The 13394-nt window shown below is 41.4% G+C and overlaps 1 protein-coding gene across 1 annotated transcript in view; it reads left to right on the top strand.

Moving 5' to 3' along the window:
- Positions 1-1441: 1441 nt before the first annotated feature.
- LOC122796908 (CD109 antigen-like) overlaps positions 1442-13394 on the top strand; it is a 969469-nt gene continuing 957516 nt past the window's right edge. The window contains exon 1 of the mRNA XM_044065708.1: positions 1442-1860. Coding sequence (XP_043921643.1) covers positions 1442-1860 — 419 coding nt within the window. The remainder of the gene's footprint in view (positions 1861-13394) is intronic.

Genomic DNA, 13394 nt, shown 5'->3' on the forward strand with positions numbered 1-13394 from the left:
AAGTATATGCAGCATGTGAGAACCTGTGTGGCAGATGCGGTTGCAGAGTGTGAGGACTTGGGTGGCACATGTAGTTGCACAGTATGAGGACCTGTGTGACAGACATATGTACAGAATATGACAACCCCTGTGACAGAAGTGTGTGCAGATTGTGAGGCCCCATATGGCAGATGTGGGTACAGAGTGTGAGGACCTGTGTGACAGAGACAGATACAGAGTGTGAAGGCCTGTGTGACATAGGTGGGTGCAGAGTGTGAGGACGTGTGTGACAAATGTGGGTGCAGAGTGTGAGGACCTGTATGCAGGGCCGGCCTTAGCTGAAATGGCACCCTAGGCGAAGTACTGCTCTGGTGCCCCTTAAGCCTCACCCACACCATACTCAATGAACACCCCTATTTGAGCCACGCCCACATATGGGTCACTCCCACAAAAGCCACTCCAGTTCTTTCAATGTTTAAATGCATGAAAAAATCAGCCATACTATGACAGACACATTGTAGTGTAGTTAAGACTGCAATTGAAGGTTGAATTCTCCTTAGTAAACCTGCTTGATCTGTTGCTAGTGTAGAAAGTTTATCTACAGTCATGAAAGGCAGTATTCTGAGGTGCAACAACTCTGAGAATGGGTGATCCATTAAAGCATAAAAATTAACTGGTTGTAGTTCTGATATTAGATTCCAATATCAGTAAATGAGGTAGCAAGTAAACAAGTAGAGGCAGTCAATGTATAAAACAAAAATGAATAAAACAAAATCCACGTCAGCAGAACCAGCAGCAAAAAGTCCAATGTTAAGTGTTTTATTAACATCCACTTTTCATTCAAAAAGACTGAACTTCTTCAGACAGACATCAAAAGGTAGCAAATGTAAAAAAACTCCTTAAATACACAATTAACAACACATGATACATTTGAATGGACCAACCAACTGGGTAAAACTCAGTGACATCAATGTGTGGGAAAAAGCTGATCTCAAAACTTCTTAAAGTATTACTGCATACAAAAGTCGAATGCATGGAAAATGTGTTTTAAAAACAAAACAAAATGGAAATATATATAAACATAATATTTAAAATGTTTAAAACTAAAAAACATAGTATATAAAACCTTTTTAATGACAGAAGGTAGAAAGTAAAAAATAATAAATGGAAAGTAATCATAATAAAATTACCTCTGCATGCTTCTAAGTTTCAAAATGCAAGCTAAACTTACTCTGTCATTGAGACCTGGAAGTCTGTATTAACAGAGTTTCAGCTGTCAAATCACTTCTAGGCACTCTAATAATAGTTGAAAAGGACCCCCCTGATGTCAAAGGAAACCTGTCCTAACACCCTAAAAGTAAAACTGTGCTGCGGGTGGTCATTAACATGTTTTGCCAAAGCATTTTCACACTTGTTTTTCCTAATACAGTATAAATGCTCATAGATTCTTTCATACCTTTTGATGTCTGGAACTGGAGACCCACTTAATGTTACATCTTGGTTGAATGAGCAACTCCCAGTTTTTGAGAATAGGAACGGGTTTGCGTCCAGTGACACAGGGACACTAGAAGCTCCTTTAGTGGACATTTTGAAGACCTTGGACCACAAATCTTTAAAGGTAAAGAAGCTTCAGTTAGAGATTTCCTATTTCAATGAATGTAAAAAAGTGGGGGTTGTGCCAAAGGGCTTGCGATCTTGGCAGTACCCCACTGGACTGATAGCTGGTTCAGAGTTCCACAGTGAGCTGATCAGTTTGTTTGATAGACATGGACATGAGTTAATGGATTTAATGGCGAAATTTTATCAGAAATTTATAGACCAGTTGAGTGGTGAAATTGAAATTTTGGACACTAATATCAAGTCACATGTAGATTTCAACAGGTATAATTATGAGTATAAACAAATTTTCTCGACTATAGACCAACAGATATTTCGTAACATGGAGATGAAAATGAAAAAACTGAAAAGAGACATAGATGCATATAACAAACTAACTGCATACCCCCCCCCCCCCATTCTCAGAGTGTTGGCGACAGTCTAGGTGCTCCTATTAACTCAACTAATGGGGTTATGAGGCAGACAGCTAGTTCCAGTAGGCCGGCCACCGGAGAGGGTGTGGAGGATGTTGTTCCTATAGAAAATTTTGTAACTGATGGTGGTAGGGATGAGGAGATTTCTCGTCCTACACCGTCTTTTTCCTCGAACTGGGGACAGAACCACCAGAGGTTTTACAACACGAGGAGCCATTACAGGAACAACAGCAAGAAGCCTTTTCAGAAGTAATAAGAAGGACAAATCCTGACATTATCAGTAACAGTTTTGGAGACTTTTTTGTTTATAACTATTCGAGTTTTACAATTACTATGGAGATATCTGATTTATTTTCAAAAGGTCTTACTTTTGTTCCATGGAGACATTTTAACCTAGCATACACACTACTAGATTTGAAGTTGTTTATACGTAGGTTGAATTTATTGTTAATTTTTGGTAATACTGCTTTAGACAAAAAAACTTTGAGAGTCCCAGGTACATTCAATCCCCCTATCCACCCTTTACCTTTTTTATTTGAACATTTGTGTGAAACTGAAATTCGAAACTTGGTTAACTGCTCTAGAACACTTTCGAACAAAAACTTGACTGATGACGAAGTAGACTTGTTGGACACTTTAAAAAGTTTACCTGTCAGGATCTTTAAACCGGACAAGGGGGGTGGTTTAGTACTAATGGATACTTGCCATTATGAAAACTCCCTCACCCACATGTTATTGCAGGATGCTTATACACTATCTAGCATTAATGAATTGAATGCAGCGTATAGGTGCATCCATGTTTTCTTGAATGATTTGTTTTTAGAAAATGTTATAGAACAAGATGTGTTGAAATATTTGACTGTTTCGTTCCCTAAGATTCCAACAGTTTTCGGATTGCCCAAGATCCATAAAGATGTGTACAACCCCCCCATGAGGCTATTGGTTAACGCTAGGGGTTCAATCACTTACCCAATAGCCAAGTATGTGGACAACATATTGAAAAAATATGTTGAAAAGGAAACACACATTTGTAAAGATTCTTGGGCTTTTTTGAAAGCCATAGGTGCTTTAGAATTTAAGAGAGGTCACAGATTTTTGACAATAGACGTAAAAGACCTTTATAGGTTCATAGGTTCGTACTAGGCTATCTGCCCTAAGGCATTTATAAGCCTAGCCAGAGTGTATGTGGCTTACACCACCCCTTAGGATGAGAATACTATGCCCTTTTAGGGTTTAGTTTACTATGCCTCTGTCTAGTAGTGACACAGAGATGACCCCCGGGGTAAACCTACTATCTCCCATCCACTCGTTGAGATTTCTCTTGAATAGAGTCAATGAGGGGCTCTGCCTAACATGGACTGGGATTCTGTTCCTTTTCAACCTCTGGGTTATGAATCTGTCCCTCCAGCATGTCCTATTTATTTCTGTGTTGAGGTTTAAGTCACTTGTTCTTGTGGCTCTGATGGATTTGGATTTTCTGAGGTGGAGCATGTCCATTAATTCAGGATTGGACATAGCCTTGGCACAGATCACCTCTGAGTAGGCAGTATGCGACTGAATAGAGCTGGAGTTTTTTCAGTCGGGCAGCATATGACATATGTTTAAGACCCTTTATCCTCTTGGTGAGGAACTTTTGGGGTCTTTCCAACTGCTGCAGGTGTCGGGTGAGATACATCCCAATTGGGGCATTGTACTCAATCATTGGCCTGATAAGAGAAGGGTACGGGGCACAATGACCTCTCTTGATCTAGATGTGAAACCCTTCATGATAAGGTGGGCAATATAGAAGGTCTTCCTAACCACTTTGGCAATGTGAGTGTCAAATGAGAGGTTACTGTCAACCTGGGTCCCTAGGTCCCTGATTATCTCTTCCGTACTTAATGGATTACCGCCTATGTGGTAATTTGTCGGTACCTTGTTTTTCCCAAAGGGTATGACTATACATTTTTTGGCGTTCAGCTTAAGGCCATGGCTCTGGCACCAATTATCCATTTCTATGAGGCCTCTCTGAAGGATGTTTGTGTCCGCTGGAGTATCAACTATGGCGCCCAGTTTGCAGTCATCTGCGAACTTTGTCAGCCACAATCCTCCTATGTTTGCCTGTACTTCGGAAAAATAAATGCCGAACAAGAGAGGTCCCAAGACTGAGCCCTGTGGGACACTGCTTGTGACTGGCTTAGAGTCTGATATAGCTCCAGCAACTCTGACCCTGTGGGTTCTGTCCCTGAGCCAGTTTGCAACCCATCTTGTGACATATGGGTTTACATTTAAGCTGGTGAGTTTGTCTATGATGCCTGAGTGGGGTATTGTGTCAAAGGCTTTTGCAAGGTCAAGGTAGGCTGTGTGAACTGCCTTACCCTCATCAATGGCCTTTGTGACTGTTTCAAAAAAGTCGACCAAGTTCAAAAGGCAGGATCTGCCCTTGACAAAGCCAAATTGAGTAGGATCCAATGTCTGTAGGTCCCCAATGTCTTTGTTTATGAGTTCCATAATGATCCTCTCCATAGCTTTGCAGAGCAGGCTCGTCAAGCTTATGGGGTGGTAATTTCCAGGGTCCGTAGAGGCACCGCCTTTGTGAAGTGGGACCACTGTTGCCGTACGCCACTCTTTGGGTACGTATCCTGTAGTAAGGCTAAGATTAAACAGCAGCCTTATGTGTGGGTTTAATTCCTCTTGGAGCTCATGTAGCACACAGCCCGGGACACCATCCGGTCCCATTGATGCTGTGTTTTTAGCTTTAGAGAGGGCGGCTCTCACCTGGGCATCTGAGATGTTAGGGAGGCTACACTCTGCTGGGACTCTCCTTTTGGGGGGGAGGGGGAAGAAAAATTTGCACTGAACCTGTCTGCCAGAATGTTGGCAATGTCAGTGGGTTCAGTGTATTTTGTGTCATTTTGGACTAACTCTGAGCATATCTGGGAGTTTCCACCCAGATTTCTAACATAGCTAAAGAAGGCCTTGTGATTGTCTTTTGTGTCTTTTGCGATTTTTCTCTCAAAGTTGGCCTTGGATGATTTTATGAGTGATCGTAGTTTTTTGCTAGTACTGATCAGAGATGCCTTCCCTTTTAGGGATTTTGCTCTGTCATGTAGTAGCTTCCTCCTCCTGTTGTAAAGTTTGTTTATGGCTGGGGTCCACCAGACTGGGCGTCTACCTTTGGGGGAATGGGTCTTGGTTTTATTTGGGATTGCATGATCCATGCATTCTTGAAGGTGCCCATAGAAGGCATTTGCAAAGGATTCAGCAGTGTGGGTTGTGGTTTCCACTGGCCCAGGGGCCTTGAAGGATACCACTTCAGTCTTAAGAAGTGTGAAGTTTGCTTTTGAGAAGTTCTTCACTGCGGTCTTTTGTGCAGGGGGTGGGGGCGGGGTGTGGATTTCCAGTGAGATTAATTTATGGTCTGATCTTACCAAAGAGGGATATACTACCGGTGTGGAGCATTTTGTCCCCATGTTTGTGATGATCAGGTCTAGTATATTGCCTCCTCTTGTGGGAGTGGTGACTAGTTGTTCCATTGTATTTGAGTTTATGAATTCTAGGAACCTTTGGGCTAGGGTGTTGGGGCTTGAGTAATGTTCCCAGTCTATGTTTGGGTAGTTGAAGTCTCCCAAAATGATGGTATTTGGAGAGACATTCATACTCTCCAGTGTCTTCAGGAAGGCTGTGTGAGGTTCCTGAGTTTGAGAGGGTGGTCTGTAGCATGCTACAAACTGTAAGGCAGTTTTGCCTATGGTTAGTTGCACCTGGATAGTCTCCGATGCTTTGTGCGTTGCCACTAACCTGGAGGTGTGGGTATCTTTGATGAAAATGGATATTCCCCCTCCTTTTGTGGTTCGGTCCAAGTTTTGGGGCCGGAAAGCATGATATGAGGTAAAACCTGATAGTGCTGGGGTGCTCTCAGGAGCCTTGAACCAGGTTTCAGTCACTGCACAGACATCGATGTTCTCCATACTGAAGAGGGCTTAGAGGGCATGCATCTTGAGGTTTAGACTTCTGGCATTGAGCAGCATTACCCTTAGTTTTTTTACACTTGTGTTTTCTAGGGAGGTAGGTTTGTCATTTGAGCCTTGCCTAAAAAAGGCACTATGGGGGTGGCAAGAGCCTTGGTCAATATCCGGAAGCCCAGGGGTGACAGGTGCAAGCCATCCCTTGCGAAGCAGCGTGGCTTGTCAAGCATGTCATCCCAAGCAGACAGACATTGGATCCCCTTAGAATGACATCAGTAATTAAGCCAATTGTTAAAACTGATCATTTTGTCTTTGTACTGTGGCATCATTCTTGGTGAGGGTAAGATGCTGCTATTCCTCATGCCACAGGGATAGACTGGGTCACTGACCGTTTATTGCATTACAATACTAGCAGTGAAGAAATCAGATTGGTGCAGGAATTGTTAGATGTCATTTTGAGGTACAACTTTGTAACATTTGGGGGAGAGATATATTTACAGAAGACTGGTGTAGCCATGGGCTCACCAGTAGGGGCCAGTTTTGCCAATATTGTTATGGCTGAATGGGAACACAGATATGTGCTTGGCAATTACAACGGTCAGTTCAAAATCGATTTTTACACCAGATTTTTGGATGACATCTTTATACTGACGGAAGGTTCAATTAATGATGTGAGAACCTTCATGGACTATCTCAACTCCAGTACGTCTTTTTTGAACTTCACATTTGTAGAGTCTGATTCTAGAATTTCTTATCTGGATGTAGACTTATATAAAGACATTTCTGCTGGTAGCTTTAAGACTAAAATATTTCGGAAGAGTTCCTACTCTAACACCATGTTACACTTCACCAGTGCCCATCCTGGACACCAGAAAAGAGGGGTAGTCAAGGGGCAACTTGTGCGTGCTGCTTGAATGGTAACTGACAATGAACCCTTTTTAGAAGAATGTGAGTTCATTAAGGGATTGTTTCTACATAGAGGTTACCCAGACAAGTTTATTCATGACCTGGTCACTGAGGTCCAGACTGAAAAGTATGGGGGTGTTTACAAACCTATTTTACAAAGTAGTTCATTCACAAGTTGTTCACTAGAACATCTATCTCCAGTTATGCCTGAGGTCTTTTTAGACAGCAAGAAAGTTGACACTTCTATCTCTTATCACCAATTACAGTGCTGAGATTCACCTAATTAAGGAGGTGGTTGTCAAGAACTGGAGTATTTTCTTGCGTGATGATGCCTTACAAGCCAGGTTTGGTACTTTGCCTAGGTTTATATATAGGAGGGGTGACAACCTCAAACGGATATTAGAAACAAAAAAGGACACTCATGTTAGAATAGAGGGCACTTTCAAATGTGAGAGTTGTAACATGTGTAGGCATATTGCCACTGGTTTGAGCTTTAAAATTGCTGGGTCTTCTTTCTCCACTGTTGGTAGATTCAACTGTAAATCTCGATCAGTTGTTTATTTGGCTTGCTGCCAGTCTTGCCCAGCATTTTATGTGGGCAAGACTGACAGAGGTTTTAATGAAAGAATCTATGAGCATTTATACTGTATTAGGAAAAACAAGTGTGAAAATGCTTTGGCGAAACATGTTAATGACCACCCGCAGCACAGTTTTACTTTTAGGGTGTTAGGACAGGTTTCCTTTGACATCAGGGGGGGTCCTTTTCAACTATTATTAGAGCGCCTAGAAGTGATTTGGCAGCTGAAACTCTGTTCATACAGACTTCCAGGTCTCAATGACAGAGTAAGTTTAGCTTGCATTTTGAAACTTAGAAGCATGCAGAGGTAATTTTATTATGATTACTTTCAATTTATTATCTTTTACTTTCTACCTTCTGTCATTAAAAAGGTTTTATATACTATGTTTTTTTAGTTTTAAACATTTTAAATATTATGTTTATATACATTTCCATTTTGTTTTGTTTTTAAAACACATTTTCCATGGATTCGACTTTTCTATGCAGTAGTACTTTAAGAAGTTTTGAGATCAGCTTTTTCCCCACACATTGATGTCAGTGAGTTTTAACCAGTAGGTTGGTCCATTCAAATGTATCATGTGTTGTTAATTGTGTATTTAAGGAGTTTTTTTTACATTTGCTACCTTTTGATGTCTGTCTGAAGAAGTTCAGTCTTTTTGAACGAAAAGGGGATGTTAATAAAACACTTAACATTGGACTTTTTGCTGCTGGTTCTGCTGACGTGGATTTTGTTTTATTCATTTCAGTTTGTTTTAATTTTTCCGTTGCTTCAGTTTGTTTATAAAACAAAAATGTTCAAATTGAAGCACATGACAGGGACCCATTGTATCAAAGCAGCATGTAATGGCAGATGAACTGTTCAGCAATATAATAGACAGATTTGTAATTCTCACATAGAGCAAAAACATAGCAAGAGCAGCAGAAAATGACAGATCTGCACTGGATAAGCAGTACTGTAGCTCAGTTATCTGGTGGTGCCCTGTACATTTCCCCCAAACTGGCACACCAACACCTCAAACTTGACAAGCAAAAAAAGTCTTAAAGTTGAAGATCAAATGTTCAGACATTGCAGCAAGCTGCTTGCCCCAGATGTAACAAGCAGCTTGCCATGCTACTTAAATCACACACTAAGCACTTTAGCACTTCAAAAGTGCCTATAAATGCTGTATCAACATTCATTTATTAAGCCCCTACTGTACTCCTGCACCATTGCACCTACCAGCTGCATCCCCTAACAGCTTGCAGCCGAGCAGTCACTCTTTTGCCTCACCCTAGTTGTGGCTCTGATGTAAACGAAAGGTCATTCTACACCAAGTATGTTCTCAAAGTAGGAAAGCCAAAGGAACCACAGTCTACAACAGAATGGGCACTGGCTGACATTCTTAGCCATTTGAATAAGATCCATGTGCATGGCCAAAACAAATATACTCCTACTGCTACAGATTCACAATAGTGAATTAGTTCCCAAATCAGTGGTTACCCATGTGTGAGGTTCACAAATGAATTGAAAGGCATAATGACATAGGAGGACAAACTGACAGCTCTGTCTAGAAAACCTCACCTACACTTGATTTTGCACACAGTAGGGAAAAACAAAGAATAAACTACTACACCACTGCAGTTCAGACAGACTGAAAAGAAAAGCCACCCCAATCTGCTCCAGCACTGCTACCCTAATGTGTTCCTTCTGTGCTTGGAAAGAGCTGTATATTGTAACCTTATCCCTGTATCCAACAGTCTCACACACAGACAAACAGGCATACACAAGCTGAAAAAATATCATATCACTGCACCCTACAAACTGCAAAGTATATGTTTGTATCTTTTGTGCTTTCCTGAAGAAAAATAAATAAATAAATAAAGTTTGCTGTGATTTCAACTATGCAGAATAAAAAGAATTGTCACTACAAATAATGAATGTCACCAGAAAATGTAACAGAAATGCAGTGCAGCTTTGGAAGTTAGCAATAACCATGCCATAATACAGGTATGACAAACATGCACACACATTTGACACACACACAGACGCGCGTGCACACAGACGCGCGCGCACACACACACACACACACACACACACACACACACACACACACAAGACACAGGCAAAGTACAGATACTATAAAATTAGTTAATGAATGACATCTGCATTTGTTTTAATATGGCCACTCCTTCCATAGTTATTAGTACAGATGCGATATGCGAGTCAAACAAGTACTGTCTACGTTCCACTGTTTTTTTTTTTTTTTCTAAGTAAATCTCATTGGGAAACCTGGCTTTAAAGTCTCTTACAGAATTGAAAAGACTACTGCATTGAACATATGCGAAACGAAGCAGTCAAAGAAAGCAACACGCGAGACCTCCACAGTCTACTTTGCTAAAGAGCTTGCACCCGAGTTGTATTTACGTCCCTAATCTTGCTGCTGGCTTTCTAGTTATTTCCGCTGTATCTGAACATTAGTTCCAGAAGCCAATAAAAATCAGACTCGGTTTGCTGTAGTAGCTACCCGAATTCTCAGATGTTAATAGCAAGCACGACACATTTTTGAGTGCAAGTGCCACACTGTTGTATAATGCAAACACTTTAGACAAATAAGTGTCCAATTTTAGTACTCACCAGGAGATGCTGCTGAAAAGTACTAATTCCACAAACTTTCCTATGGTGTTTTACTTTTTTGGGATCCATTTCACTTTTGGTGTTTGGCCCATTGGTCACCTAGTAACTATTAGCTCTCAAGAGACCGCAGTATTCAATTACTGTTTACATGCAGAGCTATGGTAACACCAGCCACCAGGTTAAAAGCACAAGCTAACAAAGTTAACTTAGACAGTATGATGTAACATTTTCCTCTTGATCTTCACAATCACAATCAAACGTTGTTTCTAAAATTGAAATACAAAAGGTTGTCCATCCATCTTCTATCTAGTTAATCTTGAAAAGCTTAGTGGCTGATGTTGTTTAGATGCCAAACGTCATGGCACCGAAACAAAACCAACCATTGATCTTTTAAAGAACAGAAGAATAACACATCAGAGAGAGTATGTGTGTAGGTGGGTGGCTGCTGGGGAAGGTGTGTCAGTCTAACAAATGGACTAAATTCCATGTTTTTATTCCCCTGACCCTGACTTACCTTAACCAAGCAAAAGCAAATAAGCAGCAATGATGAACCAAGCAAGGGAGGTCCGGAGGCACAAAACAAAAATCACAAGGCCAAAACCACTGTCTGTGTAGCCCATGTGCTGCAGAGAACCAGTCCAGACTGCTGATGAGTCACTCACGTCCAGAGATAATAACCAGGAAGTACCGGAAGCCAGGGACGTCAGTGGTATGAAAGCATCACTGATTGAATGCTGTAAATAATGCTGAACATGAGTAGCCACTCAGATTCATCACATAGATGCAGGGGGAGGGAATCGAAGAACATAGTAGGGGCTGTGCTATGTACTGTGGAAATTCATGCTTTGTACTATGAAGTGGGGGGGCACAATTGCTAGCCTACAGTATGGGCGGGGGGGGGCGGTGAAAATTGGAAAACAAGTAAAGAAATGTGAATTAAGAAGTCATTCTATTAAATTGCACCCTTTTGAGGTTGGCTTGTACGGCACCCTAAGTGGGCACCTAGTTCGCCTATGCCTAAGGCTGGCCATGCCTGTATGACAGAGACAGATACAGAGTGTGAAGGCCTGTGAGACATAGGTGGGTGCAGAGTGTGAGGACATGTGTGACAGATGTGGGCACAGGGTGTGAGGACCTGTGTGACATAGGTGGATGCAGAGTGTGAGGACCTGTGTGACAGATATGGGTGAAGAGTATGAGGTTCTTTGTAGGAGATGTAGGTGTAGAGTGTGAGGTCATGTGTGACTGATGTGAGTGAAGAGTGTGAGGATGTGTGACTGATGTGGGTGAAGGTGTGAAGAGCTGTGTGACATAGGTTGATGCAGAGTGTGAGGAGCTGTGTGACATAGGTGGGTGCAGATTCTGAGGACCTGTGTGACAGATGTGGGTGTAGAGTGTGAGGTTCTGTGTGACTAATGTGGGTGCAGAGTGACTGTGTAACAGATGTGCATACAGACTGCTGAAAGACTGGCACGTTAAAAGCAGGGATAGCCCAGCTAAAATGAATCACTGGGATCAGACTCTGTGTTATTTATTTGCATGTACAAAGATGAAGAGTTAACAAGAGGAAGAGATACTGCAGGAAATGAAGAATGAGTAGAGAAAACGTACTAGGTAGGAGATCTGACCTGGAACAGAGAGGACTGACAGGTAAGGGGAGTAAAAGGAGAGTGTGACTATAGGGGATCACATCAGGACAAAAGGTGGAGATGAAAAACAGAGACATAACATGCAGATGGCAAGTACATAAGAATCATAAATGGAGCAAAAGTCTGTGAAATATATGTCAGATGGGAATATGGAGGAGGGGAAAGTGAAAAAGAGAAACAGAAGCACTGAATAGTTGCCTGCAATGCTAGGGGGGGAAACAGGGAACAGAAGGAAGAGGAGGTTTTAAACTTTCAGCCATTTTAGAGAGAATGACCACACATGGGTAAAAGACAGAGCTTCAGATGTAGTGCAAACAGGTGAATTGGCTTAGGGAAAATAGATAGGAGAGGTAGCCATAGCACACTAATAAGGGTTACAGTAGGTGGACAGAGGTGTGCTACTCATTGAAGAGTTTATCACGAGGAATGTCAGCTAGGCAGGCAAGTCAAGACGATGTGAATGAATGGCAATGAAAACTGTACTGGGAATGAGATTTCACAGGACAAGCCAGAGAGTAAGTGACAGTTTATTGGATTTCATGTGGAGGAATGTGTTGTTTTGTAAGAGTGTTATTAATCTGTTAAATACAACGTACAAGAGAAGCAATCTGCAGGGTGGAGATATACAGACATTATGGACAAACAAGAAGAGCATTATAGGCAGGGGAACATGATATTGTCATCAGTTCAGATTACATGAAAGAATACAGAGTGTGATTGCAGACTTTTAAATGGTGGTGGATAGTTGCAGACTATAAAAATGGGTGTTGTGTGTAATGATAAATTGAACACTAAACTTAGACTTCAAAATATCACAATTAACAAATCGAACTCACCAAAAACTGTAAACACAAACATCACAAAAACATACATACGGACATTGTTTTTATTTCGGGGGGGGGGGGGGTCTCTCCTCCCAGCAACTGCCAGTGGAGGAGCTCTGACCCACAAGTCACCTGTGTCTAAATATTCTAATTTCAAGAGTTCCTATTAGAACCACGAACACTTGAAATTCTGAATGTCATATAGTCCACACCATATGATTAAAATTTTAAATAGATAAAACATTGATTGGATCAGGGGCAACACATCTAATAAGTTAGGATGGCATCAGACCCTTAACAATATGGAGAAGAAATGGATTATTAAATTGGGGGGGTTATATTCCCCCGGTTTGAATGAGCACCTTTAAATATTAATTGTATTAATTAAACAGCCGAGATCAGCAAAAAAAAAAACAGTTATTTTTTTTTATTTTTTCAACTGTTTTCAATGCCAATGGCCTTCTACTTGGCCATTGGCATGCTTCCTAAATGATATGCACCTTTTATTTGGAGCTGTCATGGCTCCATTTTGGAATTTGCAGAAATGTACTCCGTTACTGGTGGAGTACATTTCTGCAAATTCACTAGTCCTGCACAGCCGGTTTCCATCTTCCTGGATTGCAAGTTCTCCTCATTTGCATGGATTTCTCCTGCAAATGGGATAATTTGCATACAGGGGCTGAGTCCATACAGGACTAGTGCAGGAGCACTTGTGCACGCTCCTATAGGCTATTTCTGGATCGCATGGCAAACATATTACCTGATGGAGCTCCTGCACTGATCCTGCATGCCGTGCAAGGCTTGCAGAATCTGGGTGAGAATATGCAGCCAGGAGAAAATAATGTAGTGTATTTAAAATCTACTTGAT

Source organism: Protopterus annectens, chromosome 1.part0, assembly GCF_019279795.1.
Source record: "Protopterus annectens isolate FY-2018-M chromosome 1.part0, PAN1.0, whole genome shotgun sequence".
NCBI lineage: Eukaryota > Metazoa > Chordata > Ceratodontiformes > Protopteridae > Protopterus > Protopterus annectens.